At 44.9% G+C, this 21,462-nt stretch overlaps 1 protein-coding gene across 1 annotated transcript in view; it reads right to left on the reverse strand.

Moving 5' to 3' along the window:
* LOC126451152 (WAS/WASL-interacting protein family member 3-like) overlaps positions 1 to 10,291 on the reverse strand; it is a 183,123-nt gene extending 172,832 nt beyond the window's left edge. The window contains exon 1 of the mRNA XM_050091031.1: positions 10,093 to 10,291. Coding sequence (XP_049946988.1) covers positions 10,093 to 10,291 — 199 coding nt within the window. The remainder of the gene's footprint in view (positions 1 to 10,092) is intronic.
* Positions 10,292 to 21,462: the final 11,171 nt, after the last annotated feature.

Genomic DNA, 21,462 nt, shown 5'->3' on the forward strand with positions numbered 1-21,462 from the left:
TACAACGCTCGACAGGAGGGATTCGTTGTTCTGCACGTGAAAAAGCACTTTGTGCTACATTTGCACGCATGCAGCACATGAAGAAATCGGTAGAACGAACAGTAAAATCTCGGAAGTAGCACTCATTATTTCATTCTTAGCTGCAACAGTTTTCGATGGAACTGAACGAAGACTATGGAGTCTTCTTGTATTACAGTAGAGTTCATTGGTTAAGTCAGTGGACACGACTGGAACGATTTTTCGATTAAAAGCTCGCTGTTGTTGAATTTATGAAGGAAAAATGAGTGGAAAAGTAGAACATCCGGAATGAAGTGCAGAATTCGCATTTTGATTGGGCTAGACTGCACACTGTCACAGTACCAGGTAACTTCTTCCTTATTTCATTATTTTCATCATGGCAGCGACAACAGCAACCGTTACGAAATTGTCTCGAATGAAAAACAGCCCACAGTTGCACTAAATTATGTTTATTTTAAACCTTGACCATGGTTTCTCCTACAATAATATAGCCTTCTTCAGAAGTCCTAAAAAATGATCAAAATAACATATAGACCAGTGATACAATCTACCCATAAACTTCTAAATTAAGTAAGTGATAACATATTACTTACATACACACTAATAAATGAAAAATGACTTAGCAAAGCGGCTGCGTCATGACCAATAAAATAACTTCAACAGACATAAGCCCGTTTCGAACAGAAGTAAAATTACATATGGCACCGTATGTCCTCCGCCACTACCTCTGTTATACTGGGCGCACGGTTGTGAAATGTGCTGCACCCCGCGCACCATAGGTGGCGCTCACCACGGTGAGCTACGTCGCTCCGTTTATCAGGCAACTAGTCAATATGTACGACAATAAATTAATAACAAGCCCACATGTGCAAATGAAGAACCATATACTATTAATACGAATGTCCAACAGATGAAATACTGTTGCATACGAACATTAGAGTGGTAGAGCATTAACAATTTCATATAACAAAGTTTGTCGTATCACTATTTGATGTAATATTCAGAAACGAGACTATCATATACAAATATAACTTCGGCTTACATTATACGCTCTAATAGCTTATAAGGATCATTAGAACGTAGTGGCGGAGGACATACGGTGCCATATGTAATTTTACTTATGTTCGAAACAGGCTTATGTCTGTTGAAGTTATTTTATTGGTCATGACGCAGCCGCTGGGCTAAGACATTTTTCATTCATTAGTGTGTATGTAAGTAATGTGTTATCACTTACCTAATTTTGAAGTTTATGGGTCGATTGTGTCAATGGTCTAGATGTTATTTTGGTCTTTTTTTAGGACTTTTGAAGAATGCTGTATTATTATAGCAGAAACCATGGTCAAGGTTTAAAATTAACATAATTTAGTACAACTGTGGGCTGTGTTTCATTCGAGACAATCTTTCTGATTTTATGGGGATGCATTTAAAAACAAAATCGCGATATAGAAGGGGAACATTCTCACAGACAGTTCCTAAACTCACTAGCGTTAAAGAGAACGTGAGGCCTGAAGAATTTATCGTGACCTTGAAAGAATTACAAGGATAGTTTTATAAATATTTTGAGGACACTGTCAATATTACATCTGCTTCCGAGCTGTTTTCAAGACCGTTTGCCGTTTCAGTTGAAAGCTCCCTGTATAAGTTCAGATGTAACTAATCGACCTTCATGTAATTCCAGTTTTCTGACAAAACTCTTTACGTTAGAGCCGTCCAGGTAGTCTACATTGTTTTCCCCATGTAGAGGTTCCTAGTCTCCATAATGATGTTGTTAAGGGGCTACAGGATTTCGATAGACATATTTGTGTGATTTTTTTCGAGTGTGAAACTGAATAAGTCACGATTACGTGCCAACTTTAATGCGAAGCTCTATGAACTGGATTGCGTCTGTCCGTTTTCTAACAGTTACTTCAGCGCACACTTGGACTGGTGCATGGTCCATGAGCCGAAATCTTGTCCGCCCCTGCTCTTCAGGGTCTTATGTTAGGCTGCGAGGAAACAAGCGGGCACATCTCTTTGCCTACCCAGGTTGGTGGACGGATGTGTCGTATACTCCTAGCTCACTCATTTGTTACATAGTTTAATTCTTAATTTCTTTGCGTGTTTTTGGTACTTGCATTGTTTAATTCATAAATTTCGGGCGTATTATAGTATTTGAGAGTTGTAGCATCGCGTTTTAGTACCTGAATAGTGTAAATTCACGTAGTCTCCTTCCGCCGCCGAGCAGTGTGTCAGCAGTGCGCAAGTAGCAGCATTACTGCATTTACTAGGCAATCTTGTACTTTAATAACCGTTTAAATTTTGTTGATTTGTTTGCGCTCTCTGTAGATTAGTTCAGACGTTCTTTGCAAACCAGTTTTTAGCATGGATAGGGACTGCAACTGCTGTGTTCGGATGCAGGCTGAGTTGGCATCCCTTCGCTCCCAGCTTCAGGCAGTGTTGGCTTCGGTCACACAGCTTGAGGCTGTTGCCAATGGGCATCACTGTGGGGGTCGGGATGGGGGTTTGTCGGGGACGGCCAGCTCGTCCCACGCATCCCCTGATCGGACTACGACTGTGGTTGCCCGGGATACTGCCCGCATTGAGGCTGATCCCTCACCTGTGGTAAAGTGGGAGGTCGTCTCAAGGTGTGGCAGGGGGCGAAAGACATTCTGGAGGGCTGAACGGAAAGCCTCTCCAGTTTGTCTGACGAACCGGTTTCAGGCTCTGTCTCAGGCTGATACTGATCTTCGGCCTGACATGGCTGCTTGTCCTGTTCCAGAGGTTGCCCCTCAGTCTGCAAGATCCGGGCAGTCGCAGAGGGTGGGCTTAATGGTAGTTGGGAGCTCTAATGTCAGGCGCGTAATGGGGCCCCTTAGGGAAATGGCAGCAAGAGAGGGGAAGAAAACCAATGTGCACTCCGTGTGCATACCGGGGGGAGTCATTCCAGATGTGGAAAGGGTCCTTCCGGATGCCATGAAGGGTACAGGGTGCACCCAACTGCAGGTGGTCGCTCATGTCGGCACCAATGATGTGTGTCGCTATGGATCGGAGGAAATCCTCTCTGGCTTCCGGCGGCTATCTGATTTGGTGAAGACTGCCAGTCTCGCTAGCGGGATGAAAGCAGAGCTCACCATCTGCAGCATCGTTGACAGGACTGACTGCGGGCCTTTGGTACAGAGCCGAGTGGAGGGTCTGAATCAGAGGCTGAGACGGTTCTGCGACCGTGTGGGCTGCAGATTCGTCGACTTGCGCCATAGGGTAGTGGGGTTTCGGGTTCCGCTGGATAGGTCAGGAGTCCACTACACGCAACAAGCGGCTACACGGGTAGCAGGGGTTGTGTGGCGTGGACTGGGCGCTTTTTTAGGTTAGATGGCCTTGGGCAAGTACAGAAAGGGCAACAGCCTCAACGGGTGCGGGGCAAAGTCAGGACATGCGGGGACCAAGCAGCAATCGGTATTGTAATTGTCAACTGTCGAAGTTGCGTTGGTAAGGTACCAGAACTTCAAGCACTGATAGAAAGCACCGAAGCTGAAATCGTTATAGGTACAGAAAGCTGGCTTAAGCCAGAGATAAATTCTGCCGAAATTTTTACAAAGGTACAGACGGTGTTTAGAAAGGATAGATTGCATGCAACCGGTGGTGGAGTGTTCGTCGCTGTTAGTAGTAGTTTATCCTGTAGTGAAGTAGAAGTGGATAGTTCCTGTGAATTATTATGGGTGGAGGTTACACTCAACAACCGAACTAGGTTAATAATTGGCTCCTTTTACCGACCTCCCGACTCAGCAGCATTAGTGGCGGAACAACTGAGAGAAAATTTGGAATACATTTCACATAAATTTTCTCAGCATGTTATAGTCTTAGGTGGAGATTTCAATTTACCAGATATAGACTGGGACACTCAGATGTTTAGGACGGGTGGTAGGGACAGAGCATCGAGTGACATTATACTGAGTGCACTATCCGAAAATTACCTCGAGCAATTAAACAGAGAACCGACTCGTGGAGATAACATCTTGGACCTACTGATAACAAACAGACCCGAACTTTTCGACTCTGTATGTACAGAACAGGGAATCAGTGATCATAAGGCCGTTGCAGCATCCCTGAATATGGACGTTAATAGGAATATAAAAAAAAGGGAGGAAGGTTTATCTGTTTAGCAAGAGTAATAGAAGGCAGATTTCAGACTACCTAACAGATCAAAACGGAACTTTCTGTTCCGACACTGACAATGTTGAGTGTTTATGGAAAAAGTTCAAGGCAATCGTAAAATGCGTTTTAGACAGGTACGTGCCGAGTAAAACTGTGAGGGACGAGAAAAACCCACCGTGGTACAATAACAAAGTTAGGAAACTACTGCGAAAGCAAAGAGAGCTCCACTCCAAGTTTAAACGCAGCCAAAACCTCTCCGACAAACAGAAGCTAAACGATGTCAAAGTTAGCGTAAGGAGGGCTATGCGTGAAGCGTTCAGTGAATTCGAAAGTAAAATTCTATGTACCGACTTGACAGAAAATCCTAGGAAGTTCTGGTCTTACGTTAAATCAGTAAGTGGCTCGAAACAGCATATCCAGACACTACGGGATGATGATGGCATTGAAACAGAGGATGACACGCGTAAAGCTGAAATACTAAACACCTTTTTCCAAAGCTGTTTCACAGAGGAAGACCGCACTGCAGTTCCTTCTCTAAATCCTCGCACAAACGAAAAAATGTCTGACATCGAAATAAGTGTCCAAGGAATAGAAAAGCAACTGGAATCACTCAATAGAGGAAAGTCCACTGGACCTGACGGGATACCAATTCGATTCTACACAGAGTACGCGAAAGAACTTGCCCCCCTTCCAACAGCCGTGTACCGCAAGTCTCTAGAGGAACGGAGGGTTCCAAATGATTGGAAAAGAGCACAGATAGTCCCAGTCTTCAAGAAGGGTCGTCGAGCAGATGCGCAAATCTATAGACCTATATCTCTGACGTCGATCTGTTGTAGAATTTTAGAACATGTTTTTTGCTCGAGTATCATGTCGTTTTTGGAAACCCAGAATCTACTATGTAGGAATCAACATGGATTCCGGAAACAGCGATCGTGTGAGACCCAACTCGCTTTATTTGTTCGTGAGACCCAGAAAATATTAGATACAGGCTCCCAGGTAGATGCTATTTTTCTTGACTTCCGGAAGGCGTTCGATACAGTTCCGCACTGTCGCCTGATAAACAAAGTAAGAGCCTACGGAATATCAGACCAGCTGTGTGGCTGGATTGAATAGTTTTTAGCAAACAGAACACAGCATGTTGTTATCATTGGAGAGACGTCTACAGACGTTAAAGTAACCTCTGGCGTGCCACAGGGGAGTGTTATGGGACCATTGATTTTCACAATATATATAAATGACCTAGTAGATAGTGTCGGAAGTTCCATGCGGCTTTTTGCGGATGATGCTGTAGTATACAGAGAAGTTGCAGCATTAGAAAATTGTAGCGAAATGCAGGAAGATCTGCAGCGGATAGGCACTTGGTGCAGGGAGTGGCAACTGACCCTTAACATAGACAAATGTAATGTATTGCGAATACATAGAAAGAAGGATCATTTATTGTATGATTATATGATAGCGGAACAAACACTGGTAGCAGTTACTTCCGTAAAATATCTGGGAGTATGCGTGCGGAACGATTTGAAGTGGAATGATCATATAAAATTAATTGTTGGTAAGGCGGGTACCAGGTTGACATTCATTGGGAGAGTGCTTAGAAAATGTAGTCCATCAACAAAGGAGGTGGCTTACAAAACACTCGTTCGACCTATACTTGAGTATTGCTCATCAGTGTGGGATCCGTACCAGATCGGTCTGACGGAGGAGATAGAGAAGATCCAAACAAGAGCGGCGCGTTTCGTCACAGGGTTATTTGGTAACCGTGATAGCGTTACGGAGATGTTTAATAAACTCAAGTGGCAGACTCTGCAAGAGAGGCGCTCTACATCGCGGTGTAGCTTGCTCGCCAGGTTTCGAGAGGGTGCGTTTCTGGATGAGGTATCGAATATATTGCTTCCCCCTACTTATACCTCCCGAGGAGATCACGAATGTAAAATTAGAGAGATTAGAGCGCGCACGGAGGCTTTCAGACAGTCGTTCTTCCCGCGAACCATACGCGACTGGAACAGGAAAGGGAGGTAATGACAGTGGCACGTTAAGTGCCCTCCGCCACACACCGTTGGGTGGCTTGCGGAGTATAAATGTAGATGTAGATGTATTAACAGACATGTCCAGATGTGCGGCGAGGTGTTTGATTGTGATCCGTCGATCACCTCTAATGAGAGTATCCACACGTTTCAACATTGTAGCAGTCACAGCGGCCTGCCAGCACGCGGGAGATGGGACAGGTTTACGCGACTTAGTTGCAATGGAGACAGACGCATCGCCCAAAGACTCACATTGCTTTGGATCACTGCAAAATCTCCGTGAACATTCTGTAAGTGGTTATGAACATCCGCGATTCTCTGGTTTTCCACCAAGAGAAACTCTATGACAGTTCTCTGCTTGGAACATACCTCCGTTACAAGCGCCATTTTGAAGACTTTGTATAGCGCCGCAACCTATCGGAACGTCACGAAACTGTAGGGGCTGAAACGGGAATATTCCACGAAGTTTCATTACAAATTCCGCAATTTTTAAACCGAAATTGGGGGAGGGAAAAGAATGTGTTACATTACTTACTGAACACCCCTCGTAATAGGAAAGCATTGTTCACCAAATAATTATTATTGACATGTACAAGGGAAAGCGTTATTTTAACGTACTTGGAATATTAGATGGATAATTTGTGCATGAATAAATGATTTTAGTGGAATGGAATTTACAAACAAAGAGTGCCACTGTACTCAAGAAGTGCAGACTTACGACTTCAATCAAATGGTTCAAATGGCTCTGAGCACTATGGGACTTAGCATCAGTGGTCATCAATCCCCTAGAACTTAGAACTACTTGAACCTAACTAACCTAAGGACATCACACACATCCATGCCCGAAGCAGGATTCGAACCTGCGACCGTAGCGGTCACGCGGTTCCAGACTGAAGCGCCTAGAACCGCACGGCCACACCGCCCGGCCCGACTTCAATCCCTACGACAAACCTGTATTACGAGGCGTGTTTTTTAAGTAATTACCGTTTTGAAATTAAAAAAAGACGTGCTAAGGTATCTCAATAATTTAATTTTTATATGAAAGCCTGCACCTTAATCTACTTTTCTATATAACTTCCGTCAATATTAAGACACTTCTCATAAAGTTGTACCAGTTTTCGAATACCGTCCTCATAGAAGTCTGCCACCTGACTTATTAACCACTGCATCACCACTGTTTTGACTTCGTCATCGTCTTGAAGACGCTGACCGCCCAGTTATTTCTTCAAGTACAGTGTTCCTGTAGTCACTGGGCGCAAGACAGGGCTGTACGGAGGATGATCTAGAGTTTCCCATGGAAAAGATGTGATGAGATATTTGGTCTGATTCGCCCCATCGGACTGGCATTGTCTTGCAGCAAAACGATGCCCTTGCTCAACTTCCATGGACTGTTGCTTTGATTCTGGTGTGACGTAGGCCACCCATGCTTAATCCCCAGTAGCAATTTGGCTTAAGAAATCATCAGCGTCGTTGTGGTACCGCTCTAGGAAAATCAATGCACTGTCTAAACGTTTGGTTCTGTGCACATCCGTCAACATTTTCGGTACCCAACATGCGCACAATTTTCGGTAATTCAAGTGCTCGGTCACAATGCCATACAAAACACTACGAGAAATATTAGGAAAGTCATCCCACAAGGAGGAAATAGTAAATCGTGTGTTTTCTCTCATCTTATTGTCCACTTCGTGCACCAAATTTTCATTAACGACCGAAGGACGCCCAATCCGTTGTTCATCATGCACATTTGTGCGGCCATCTTTAAATGCTCTCACCCACTTTCTTACCATTCCATCACTCATAATGTTTTCTCCGTAAACTGCACATGTCTCACAATGAATATCGATCGCTTTTAGGCCATTAGCACTAAGAAATCTTGTAACAGCCCTTACTTCACAGTCGTCGGGACTCATGATTATCGGAGGCATCTTAAACACTCAGTACACAACGTAAACAAGGAAGAATCAGACTGTAATGGCGTCAGTGCGTAGATTATGGTACAGGCTTTCATGTAAAAATAAAATTATTGAGATACCTTAGCATGTCTTTTTTAATTTCAAAACGGTACTTACTTAAAAAAACACGCCTCGTACATGTCGAGAATTCATGATAAACCATATTCTTTATGAAACAAATTTGACTGTGTTCCCAATTCCATTACAAGGCGAACAGCTGCGTAAGCATGTGTCTAGTTGTGACTCTTCAGGCTTTCCCAGCATATATGTTGTAAATAGTCTTCACGGATGTGCCGCCGGATAACGTTGTGCAAATCCCACAATATTTCCTCGGAGCAACTGTCCGACATCATTAGGTGGTTGAACCTCGGTGGTAGCTAGGTACGACCGACAAGATCCACATGTCGACGCCGCAGTATATAGAGCACGCGCGTGAAGATTGCGCAGGCACGGGAACCACGCATGTGCAAAAATTTGCAGATAGATGGCGCCAGACTCTAACGCACTCTGTCGGGAAATGCAGAGCGGCCGTTCTGCGGGTGCGCTGACGCTGTGTTTACTAACATGCTGCCAAAGATATGTAGGGTCTATTATCGAAAACTCTTTGCTTTGTCGTCGTGATTTAACAGCAGCTAATGCAGGGTTCCAGGCTGTACTCAACTGAAATCCCGCATCCTGGTTGATAACGTTATCAGCTGTACGGATATGTATTGCTTCCTTAATGGCGCAATCCCAGAAACAGGATGCTAGGGATAAAACTTCCGTCTTTTCATAAATCATGTATGTCCTGCGTTCAGACAGTGTTCTGCAATTGCCGACTTCTCCGGTTGACGTAGGCGTGTATGACGCTGATGTTCATCGCTACGTTCTTGTACTGTGCGACATGTCTGACCTATATATGCCGCCCCACACTGACAAGGGATCTTGTACACACCACGTTTCCTCAGACCGAGATCATCCTTAACCGAACCTAACAGGTTCCTCAGTTTTGCAGACGGTCGGAAAACACACCTGACGTCATATCTTTCGAGGACTTGGTTCAAATGGCTCTGAGCACTATGGGACTCAACTGCTGAGGTCATTAGTCCCCTAGAACTTAGAACTAGTTAAACCTAAGTAACCTAAGGACATCACAAACATCCAAGTCCGAGGCAGGATTCGAACCTGCGACCGTAGCGGTCTTGCGGTTCCAGACTGCAGCGCCTTTAACCGCACGGCCACTTCGGCCGGCTGTCGAGGACTCTTCCGATTCTTGACGACATGGCACCAAAGTACGGCAAGAAGGCCAAGGTAGTGGGTGTCTTCGTATCTTCACTCTGCTCCATAGACTGAACTCGCTTGGGCCTGAATGCATTACATATCTGTCTCTCAGAATAACCGTTTTGACGGAAGGCTGTCTTCAGATGTTGCAACTCACTCGGCAGGCTTTCAGAGTCAGACACCACTCGCGCTCTATGAACTAGCGTACGTAATGCACTACCGCATTGTGCTGGATGATGGCAGCTTGTGGCCTGCAAATATAGATCTGTATGCTTTGGCTTGCGGTATACGCTGTGTCCCAAGGTTCCATCTGCTTTCCTTCGTACCAAAACATCAAGAAAAGGTAAAGTGCCATGTTTTTCCACTTCCATGGTGAAGTTAATATTCGGATGGAGCGAATATAAATGTTGAAGAAACGTAGGTAGAGTATCCAGGGGCGTGTGGCCACATCACAAACGTATCGTCAACATACCGCAAAAAGCAAGAGAGTTTGAGAGTGGCTGACTGTAGTGGTTTATCTTCAAAGTCCTCCATAAAATAATTGGCCACCACAGGAGAAAGAGGGCCCCCCATGGCGACACCGTGTCTAGTTGTCAGAATTTCACGAAATTGGTAACGCGGTTGTGGGGCATGGCAGATTGTTTGACGAAGGGTACTTGCATGTTCTTGCTAAGTTGAAATCGTATTCAAATCGCGTTGCAACGGACAGCGGCTGCGACGAGGTCCACCTAGCACGCGCTGTGTCCCCTGGGGCAGATCGTAAAGACCCAGCGGCAGCGAGGGGTGAGCAGTGCGCGCGTGGGCAGCGTGGGTGGGTCGCCAGCCTGCTCGCCCGCCCGCCTGGTTGCCTGCCACACGGAGCACAGCCGCCCACGCGCTGTCACGTCGCCGCCGCCGCTCTTGCATTACGGCTGCGTGAGATCGAAGTTCGGCCCACGGCGCTGACAGCGGAGATACCAGCTCGCAGCCAATCATCATGCGCCTCCGTGCGTGGGCCTGGTGACCGACACTGTCCGATCTTTTTGTGAGGGCGGAGCACGTATCCCATTCCCAGAGGGACCAAATGACATGCTGCCATCTGCACAGGCGGTCAACTGCAGGCACCCCTTTTTCGAATTTGTCAGAACACACCCGACCTTTGACAATATAATTTTTTGTATGCTAGCCTCCAATAAACTGGGCATCACTTAGAAATTCACATTTTTTTGGTTGTACTATTCGAAGAGGCGTCGAGTTTCAGAACCGCTGCTACATTACGAAGCTACGTCAATACTGCTCAATCCAACTTGGAAGTTTAATAACAGGACACGGGGAGCCAGGCAGCAACCACTGAGCATGGAGGCAAATACTGAGTGTTTCACTTACCTGATGACCGCCTGTGGGGAGCAGTGGATGCCGGACAGCGAGCGCTACGTTGCCCGGCGATCAGATGCCGTGTCCCCCGTCTACTGCTGCGCTACGACATGCCTTCATATAAAATAAAAGGAAATAAATTTTGTACTCACCAATGTCACGCAAGGAGACGCTGCAACTGTCTGCCATTATTTTCCACGCATTTCTGACATCTACTTGAAAAATTATTAATCACTCGATAGAATTCTCTCTGAGATATTGAATTCTACATCTACATCTACATCCATTCTCCGCAAGCCACCTGACGGTGTGTGGCGGAGGGTACCTTGAGTACCTCTATCGGTTCTCCTTTCTATTCCAGTGTCGTAATGTTCGTGGAAAGAAGGATTGTCGGTATGGCTCTGTGTGGGCTCTAATTTCTCTGATTTTATCCTCATGATCTCTTCGCGAGATATACGTAGGAGGGAGCAATATTCTGCTTGACTCCTCGGTGAAGGTATGTTCTCGAAACTTCAACAAAAGCCCGTACCGAGCTACTGAGCGTCTCTCCTGTAGAGTCTTCCACTGGAGTTTATCTATCAACTCCGTTACGCTTTCGCGATTACTAAATGACCTGTAACGAAGCGCGCTGCTCTCCGTTGGATCTTCTCTATCTCTTCTATCAACCCTATCTGGTACGGATCCCACACTGGTGAGCAGTATTGAAGCAGTGGGCGAACAAGTGTACTGCAACCTACTTCCTTTGTTTTCGGATTACATTTCCTTAGGATTCTTCCAATGAATCTCAGTCTGGCATCTGCTTTACCGACGATCAATTTTGTATGATCATTCCATTTTAAATCACTCCTAATGCCTACTCCCAGATAATTTATGGAATTAACTACTTCCAGTTGCTGACCTCTTATATTGTAGCTAAATGATAAGTGATCTTTCTCTCTATGTATTCGCAGCACATTACACTTGTCTACATTGAGATATGATTGATTCGCGGATATTATCCTTGAGTTCCTCTATCGTGCGAGGATTTGTTGTTTACACTTTTTCCTTCAGTGCACCCCACAAATAAAAATCGTACTGAGTTAAATCACGACTTCCAGCGGGCCAGACATTGTTACTAATCACTCTTCGATCGAACACATCCTCAATTGCGTGCATAGAAACATTAGCCGAATGAGCCCATGCCGAATCCTGTTGAAAAAATGTGAAGCTTCATTCTCTTTCACTCACTTCATTAAAAAACGATGGCAAAATATTTTGCACATATCTTTCTCTCGTGACTGTTTCATTAAAAGAATTGGGCCACACAGCCATTTTCTGATCATGAAGAGGTTCCATATGAAGCACAACTGGTCTATCTGCGCTCTGGAGTCGACAGTTTTGGGAATTAACAACCCGTGTAAATGAAACCAAGCCTCGTCTGAAAATAGAATGAGATAAGGATCCACTTCAACGCCACTGACTTGCTTCAAAACCCATTTGCAAAACAGAACGCTGTGAGCACGATTATCAGGTCGAAGTCTAGTACTACTGATACTTTGTAGGGCTTTAGCCCAAGCAACATAGCAGCTCTTTGTACAGAGGTCGACGATACTTGTGTTTGCTGAGAAAGAGACTTTTTAGGGAAATTTTCAGGCAGTATGTAATGTCATCGACACGACCTTCTGTGACCACTGAACGTCGTCGTTTACGTTTCTTGTCTTGAACAGTTCGCGTTTCATGAAATTTATTCACTAATTTGCGAACTGCATCGCGACTCGGAACTCGGACACCTGGAAACTTCTGTTCATATGGTTCAAATGGCTCTAAGCACTATGGGACTTGACAACTGAGGTCATCAGTCCCCTAGACATAGTATTACTTAAACAAGGACATCGCACATATCCATGCCCGAGGCAGGATTCGAACCTGCGATTCTCGCTTCCCGCGCCCGGGTTCCCGGGTTCGATTCCCGGCGGGGTCAGGGATTTTCTCTGCCTCGTGATTACTGGTTGTTGTGTGATGTCATTAGGTTAGCTAGGTTTAAGTAGTTCTAAGTTCTAGGGGACTGATGACAATAGATGTGAAGTCTCATAGTGCTCAGAGCCATTTGAACCATTTTTTTTTTTTTACCTGCGAGTGTATCAGCAGTGCGGTTCCGGACTGAAGCGCCTAGAACCGCTCGGCCACAGTGGTCGGCAAACTTATGTTCAACCAACCTCCGAACAGTACGAGCGGATTCTGTATGCACATACGCATCGTAAATAAACGCTCATTGTAGAATTGAATAATTCCATCTTGCCACTGTTGCAGTCGCACTCCACTCTTACACTCGTGATGCCTGTTTCACTGTTCCAATTTACACTGGCTGACAAGGCTTCAGGCTAAAACCCACAAAAAAAGGGGGGGGGGGGGTATAGTGCTGTCTCGCGGGATACATTAGACCGGCAGGCGCTGCCACCGTGGCCGGCCTGCAATACCCCGAGCTGGCGGTCATCAGATAAATGGAACAACCTGTGAAACAGCATATATATCTCAAGGAATCCCTGAGTGCGAGGTCGCAAAAGAACAATGATGTTTACGGCATTCGATTCCCCCGAAACATGGGGCGGGACTGGAGACATCCAATAGTGATCACAGAATGAGACTACGGGGCGTAGTTGAACAGCTCAGTTGACGAGTAACTCACAACAATACAACGGTGCTAGTGGCCTTGATACAAAGCAGAGGAATGGCAACGATAAAAGAAGCAAACATTGCATTTTATCTACAGTAACAGTTGTCGAAGTTCACCTTTCACCAGAAAGGAGCACAGGGAGTTTCGTAGGGTGAGAAAAAAGTGGCAGATGTGACAGATGAAATATTAGCGTTTCTGCAAGAAGAGTCAGTGGACTGTGTGGTGGCGTACACCCTCGACTGTGGAGACAACGTCCATGAGTAGTACAATGATGACGATACGTGCTTAACAAGCGAAAGTGATATTCAAACAGGCGTTGAGCCATGTAGTTCATCATCCTTTTCGGACCGAGAGCCACAAATTCCGTCTCAGGTGGAGCATGGTAAAGAACAATCGTCGTCCTAATAGAAAGTACTAAACATAATTACGTACGTCGAAGTCCATCTGCAGCATAGTAAAAAGGCAATCATGAACAGAATTCGAATAAGTCCACACCAGTATGACCGTGTAGTGCATAAGAAAGACTACCGATATTCAAAGGTAGACGCACATTTTTTTCAAAAACTAGAGTTTGCTCGTTTCAAGGATGCTCTATACGGCTTGCATTGCGTTCATGATTGTGACATACTACGTTATGCACATCAAGTTTCGCGCGACATGTATTACAGTGATTTCTAAAGAATCAGTGGATGTTTGCGAAACTTCAAACTGTGCAACATAATTGGGAGACGTAAACTAACGAAATTTCAAGCTTGATGATGCACAGCAAATCAGTCCGAAAATCTGTAGACATAAACAAACTTATCTCAACGTTCAGTAAGGAAATTGTATTCAACTCCGACCAATAGGGATTTGAAGAGGAAATGTATATGGAAGGATCCCTGGAAATTAGAGGCACCTAGAGAATTGTATGAAGATCAACTAACTGGAATGTATTAACGCACTCGTACACAATTATGCCACCTGTTAATCTGGAAGGTAAATGGGTTGAAAGTTATTTATTTTGACGCGATAAGTTGGAGGTGCCCTGTCCCCTACGATTCTTTCCCGCGTGCAGGATTTTGCAAGGGCAGTAGGGAATATTTTCGTCACAGCAAGCAATAGTGGGAAAATGGGCGTAAGAGAACTACAACTATGGTGTGAGCACTGGTTTTGGCCAATAGCTGGTCAAAGCAATTTGCTTCCGCTTGATTCCTAGTCTATGTATAAAAATCACACTCGTTTGGAGCGAACTATCCCTCCTGAAAAGCGTGAGACATTGTAGTTCATACCACCTGCAACCACTGGATAAATTCAGTCTCTGGATCTTTGTTTCTCCAGTGCGTATAAAACATATTATCGCACTATCTGCAGCTACGCCTTAAAGAATAGCAGTTTCACGATAAGCTCCACGACAGACTGTTTCGCACTGGGTTCCATGCCATCATAATCCATCAGTTCTCATCGCCCTTTTACAGCAATATGATTCTAAATGCATTCTTTAAGAGTGTATACCGAGCTGAAGGTCTTGCACGATTTGTAACTCCCAGGGAGTTCGCCTTCGAGGTTGTTGGTGCGAACCTTTGTGATCGTTGTGAGAATTTTTCATTCGGTGTTTGGGGTGCAAGTTAACGGTTTGTTTTGAACATTTCTTGAATTTCGGCAATATTCATTTTGTGGAGCGCAATAAATACATCCCATACGAGGTTGAGTTCTACTCCTTCTGGACACACACTTTCTGTAGTCCTGCTGATGAACGTGGTGAGTCACAAGCGGTTAATATTATTCCTGCCATAATTGTTAACACAACACCTTCAAATGACTTTTACTAACGACTGAAATTGCGGCGTTTCACTCAAGGAGTTTCTTGTCAGAGAAAACAAGTTATAACCAGTTTAAAGACTATACGTCTTGGTATAAACATACACTTATAAAAGAATATTCATTCCCGATAAATCAACCCCGTAATCATCAATTACTTGATGGACCAGTACCAAAATTCGTTAGTTGAGTCTTTACACAACAGAACTACGTTCAACATCCAAAGCTGAACCCTTTCGATCAAATTCCAAAAATCGCAAATATTATTAAAAAATTACCCATGCAACGAGCACCATGGGCAAACCAATTATTATTCAATGAAAAAATGAAGGTGAATCCATGAAACCATTTAATAAATACCAATAACACCAAACACACGACGGCCCAGCAACGGGCTCGCATTACTGATACTCATGTGGCCCAGCTTACGTCTCCTATAGTTGCCACTGCACAAACAGGCTGTTGCCCCGCAGAACGGACGCGTAACAACAAGAAATTACTCTTTCTAAAACAGAGAAATACCGGTGAGTACAACGAAAATCTAGCCAAAGTTGCAAATTTCACTTGTTGTTCATTTCATGAGTAGTTTCGGGCCGGGACACATTTCCAAATATTCCACGTATTCAAAACGGTATTTTCAAAAATACAAGTACCATGTGAAGATAAATATTCTACTGGCCATTGAAATTGCTACACCACGAGATGACGTGCTACAGACGCGAAATTTAACCGACAGGAAGAAGATGCTGTGATATACAAATGATTAGCTTTTCAGAGCATTCACACAACGTTGGCGCCGGTGGCGACACCTACAACGTGCTGACATGAGGAAAGTTCACAACCGATTTCTCATACACAAACAGCAGTTGACCGACGTTGCCTGGTGAAATGTGTAAGGAGGAGAAATGCTTACCATCAAGTTTCCGACTTTGATAAAGGTCGGATTGTAGCCTAGCGCGATTGCGGTTTATCCTATCGCGACATTGCTGCTCGCGTTGGTCGAGATACAATGACTGTTAGCAGAATATGGAATCAGTGAGTTCAGGAGGGTAATACGGAACACCGTGCTGGATTCCAGCGGCATCGTATCACTAGCAGTCGAGATGACAGGCATCTTATCGGCATGGCTGTAAGGGATCGTGCAGCCACGTCTCGATCCCTGAGTCAACAGATGGGGACGTTTGCAAGACAACAACCATCTGCACGAACAGTTCGTCAACGTTTGCAGCAACATGGACAATCAGCTCGGAGACCATGGCTGCGGTTACCCTTGACGCTGCATCACAGACAGGAGCGCCTGCGGTGGTGTACTCAACGTTGAACCTGGGTGCACGAATGGCAAAACGTCATTTTTTCAGATGAATCCAGGTTCTGTTTACAGCATCATGATGGTCGCATCCGTGTTTGGTGACATCGCGGTGAACGCACATTGGAATCGTGTATTCGTCATCGCCATACTGGCGTATCACCCAGCGTGATGGTGTGGGGTGCCATTGGTTACACGTCTCGGTCACCTCTTGTTTGCATTGACGCACTTTGAACAGTGGACGTTACATTTCAGATGTGTTACGACCCGTGGCTCTACCCTTCATTCGATCCCTGCGAAACCCTACATTTCAGCAGGATAATGCACGACCGCATGTTGCGGGTCCTGTACGGGCCTTTCTGGATACAGAAAATGTTCGACTGCTGCCCTGGCCAGCACATTCTCCAGATCTGTCACCAATTGAAAACGTCTGGTCAATGGTAGCCGAGCAACTGGCTCGTCACAATACGCCAGTCAGTACTCTTGATGAACTGTGGTATCGTGTTGAAGCTGCATGGGCAACTGTACCTGTACACGCCATCCAAGCTCTGTTTGACTCAATGCCCAGGCGTATCAAGGCCGTTATTACGGCGAGAGGTGGTTGTTCTGGGTACTGATTTCTCAGGATCTATGCACTCAAATTACGTGAAAATGAAGTCACAAGTCAGTTTTAGTACAATATATTTGTCCAATGAATACCCGTTTATCATCTGCATTGTTTCTTGCTGTAACAATTTTAATGGCCATTACTGTATATTCATATTATGAAGTGCAAATGGACAGTTAAAACACATACAGATAAGTTACCTCCATAACGGTAACTTATGTGTATGCGCTGTAACTTATCTTTTACTCTTCATAATACGTATATATTTCACATGGTTCTTGTATTTTTGGAAATACCATTGTAACTATCTGGATCATTTAAAAACGGGGTGCGGCCCGCGAGTAGTCATCCAGTAAATAAAAAAGTGAAATTTACAACTTTGGCTGGTTTACTGTTGTACTGATTAACAGAAGTTGGCGACCTGCAGTTATTCCATTACACCACAAGTTCGTAAACACGAATGAGTTTCCAGGGTGATAACACTCTTAAAAGGCACAAGGCTAAAACACATACATCTGATCTCATACCTTGTCTTTTAGCCAACAACTATAGTTAACATAGTCCTTCAGTGCGCAGTGAAAGTAATTGCACTGTTGTATTTACTAATGGCCGGGCTTTGCATTTGATTTGAATGACAAAATTAATTACAAGAGTACAGCTAGTGACTGCACTAAAAGAAGTGCTGTACAGTCAGTATTTGTTAACAATGTGCCTCTTGCCTTTAGGAAACACGAGCATTGATTAGTCCAAAAAATAGTATCATTCACTGCACAAAAGATACCGCATAATTAAACTGATCAACAGAAAATAGCTTGCCTCACAACCTCTTTGGGAAAATCAACTCAATACTCAATGTCCCAGTGAGAGGAGCTGCATCTTCAGAAACTTAAGGAACAAAGCCAGTGTACTGACGTTGTGAAAGAACCGCCTTTAGAAACGTAAACAATTAGTAAATCACAATGCTAGAGGTGGAAAATACCACTTCATTTATAAATTTTTTTATCATCACGACCGGTTTCGTGCCCTCATAATCCCGTCCTCAGGTGTCGCAACTGTGCTGTGGCCCCCGAGCGCCGCGGTGGACGTGTACTAGGCGTGCCTGTTACGGATACAGTGCCATCTTCTTTTGGGCACATGACTAGTGGAGTTGAAATATTTCCCACGATAGCACTGTGATGGACGTGTATGCATGCGCTGATGTCAACATGCCTGGCACCACAAGTCGCTGCTGCCAGAGATTCTGTAGGCAACAAACCAGCTTAGCTGGTTACTGTTACCTTAGTAACACGCTAGGCAAGCACTGTCGGTAACTGATTCGCAGGTGTGTAAACTTGTTGCAGAGGATGACACCTATCGCTTGGCCAACAGTGAGACAAAGGTATGCGATTGGTTGCTGATCTGCAGGCGCGTAGTTGCAGACACAAAGTCCCTCCCCCCCCCCCCCCATCCTCACAGAGAAGAGATGGAGAAGCCGTCTCGGTGGAGAGTGGCGACTCAACTTCCTTACTCCCTCGGGAAACGATTCAAAGCCATAGGGAGACTGGGGAATGAGGAGCGGTTGTACCCATCTTGGGGCTGCCCTGAGCGGGCCTGGAGTGGTTGAAGGAAGACGAGTAGCGAAACTTCTAGAGCCAATTTGCAAGGATAAAAAAGCTATAATAGATATACCACACTCAGATAGCCGATAGCGGCGCAAGAAGACATGGAAAGAAAAAATTGAATGACCAAAGGGCTGTGGGTGATCTGAGAGTACACTGAAAAGAACACATCAAAAATATTGCGCCCCATAGGCAGATATGTGTTCATCTATATAGGAGCAGTTATAATGTTGTGCCCAGATGACGTACAGGAGTGCGGGAGCACTTGACAAATAGGACAGTTGCGCCTAGAGGACTTATAAGGGTCCGAGAGTGCTTGAAAATAATAAATGTTACACCCAGAGTGCGTTTATGACTATGGGAGCACTAGAGAAATGTGACTGACTTCCAGAGGGTTGTAGGAAGAAGGGAGTACTTTCAGGGAGTCTGCAGTAGAGAACAAAGGCACCACATAGGAATGCAGGTACTCAGAGTGCTCGTAGGTGTGCAAGATCTGCTGAGGTCACATCACAAAGTTTGTGAGGAATGTTGGGCCTGACAGCATGGATGACGATTGCTCATTAGTGGGTGCTGGTGGAAGGTCCATAGATGCAGAAGTGCAGGCACAAGCCCAGAGCAGAATACCATGAAGCTGGTGTTGGGGCAGAAGGAGCAAGCTGCAGACGATCCATCCAGAGCCCATGAACTAAGGAGGCCCTTTGGGGGAGAGTGGTTGCATCCAAATATATGAAGCTGTAGTGACACTGGAAATCGTCTTACAATGCTTTTTGTTTACAGTGCTGCGTCTGCTGCGTGTCGTGCAACAGAGATAGAACCAGAGGGGCGCGTTGGCGTCAGTGATACTGCAAAGAAAACTGAAAATTAGCACGCCAAGTTGTGGAATTAAGAGCTGACAGTTCCCGTCTGCTTGGAGAATAGCAAACAAGTTCAGTGAAATGTCATAAATACCTTCTCCTAATGGAGGTGGCATGAAACACTTGGAAACCATCGCCAAAGACAGGGACGAAACTGTGCGATCCAGGAAGCCACCACTACCGGTGGGATGAAATTTGAAACACTGGAATCCATCGTCAATGGTGGGACAAAAATTGAAACCCATTATAAAAAAAAATCATGCGGGACAATAAATGTTGAAGTCATCGCCTGAACAGGGACGAAGCTGGAAGCTGTCGCCAATTGTGGGATGTAAAATGTCTATCCTCATCGCCACTTGATGGGACGAGCAACTGAAAGCCGCTGGCAAAGACTGAGGCGAAACAGAACAAACAGCGATCCTCGTCGCAAAATTTAAGGACAAGGTACTTGAAGGCATCTCCAGCTGCTATCACCCATGTTGGGTTACACGTGGGAAAAGTGATGCCCAGATAGTCTGCGAGCAACAACTTTACTAATGAAAACATAAAGCTTTTCTTCTCCTTCTTTGGAGCTTCGTTACATACACAAAAGAAACTGTTCTCCATCAAGTCTGTTTTGAAATGAGTGAGAGTAAGTCTGGTGTACTATCTGCCACAGAAAACAGAATCACAATTTCTAAAATCACAGTTGATGTCTCAAATGGTCCACTAATTGTCCCTAATTGCCTGAACGCTACCACGCCCCTTAACACCAAAATTACGGAGGTGAAATGAAATGATCGTGTGGCATTGTTGGCCGGGAGGCTCCATTCGGGGAAGTTCGGCCGCCGTATTGCAAGTTCTTTCTAGTTGACCCCACATCGGCGACTTGCTAGTCAATGATGATGAAAATGATGATGAAGGACACACAACACCCAGTCCACTGTCGGAGAGCAGGACACTGGATGTTTCAGGAGTGTCTCCGATAAATAGACCCTGGCAGTGGCCGGCGTGAAGCCTAGAGAACTCGTTCATGTACAGTTCGAGCTGTACCGGCGTTCCTAGGTTGTACGGCGGCGTAAATAATGTCGTGATGCTCAGATACGATCCTACCCACTTGCCTGCAAATAATACGCGGAGTTGAAATAGTGCCTTGCTCATGAATACACGTCCTGCAGTTGGTCTCTCATGGCAGCATCCTAAGATTCTGTGGACAACATACCACCCTATTTGCTTGGTGTCCAGGGTATTTACTAACATCTAAGGCAAGTAGAGCTCAGTATGGGCTTGCTTGGGTGTAAGCTGGATGCAGTGGATGATGCTTGACACTTCGCCACTCACAGGATGCAGGTGTGCGACTGGTTGCTGTATCGTAATTGCGTAGCCGCAGACACCGAATGACGTAATGAGCTGTTCCAGGAAAACAGAATTACAGAACAGCTGTAGTGAACAGACCCAAAAAGATGGTAAGAAAATTTGTGTTACTTTGATATGATATAGAAAAGATGTACTACATAGACAAAGGGAAATATAAGGGACCTGTCAGGAAATAAATTCCATAATAGACTACTAAATAAGAGGATGGGGGTGAAACTTATGAAGAAATTCCTAACGCAAGGGTTCGAGATCTGTAACAAGGATTCTGTATATTTTAGACTGTCTAAAATCGCAAATGATAACAATTCTATAACGAGACAAAGCACTTGATTTACAATCAGGTATTAAAGCTGATTACACTGCTGTGAATACTAAGAGTATAACTGGATCATGAGAGCAACAGACAAACTTTTTTTTTCCGCACAACACCCGACTTATTTTCGGCAAGGTAGTATTACAGCGGGCTGCATCTTTTTTGCTTGGTTGAAAATATTTATTTTGCTCGGACGCTGCACAGTGCAGTTGCGGGGTTTCATTTTGCAGGAAAGGT

The sequence above is a fragment of the Schistocerca serialis genome, chromosome 1 (genome assembly GCF_023864345.2).
Source record: "Schistocerca serialis cubense isolate TAMUIC-IGC-003099 chromosome 1, iqSchSeri2.2, whole genome shotgun sequence".
Classification (NCBI taxonomy): Eukaryota; Metazoa; Arthropoda; class Insecta; order Orthoptera; family Acrididae; genus Schistocerca; species Schistocerca serialis.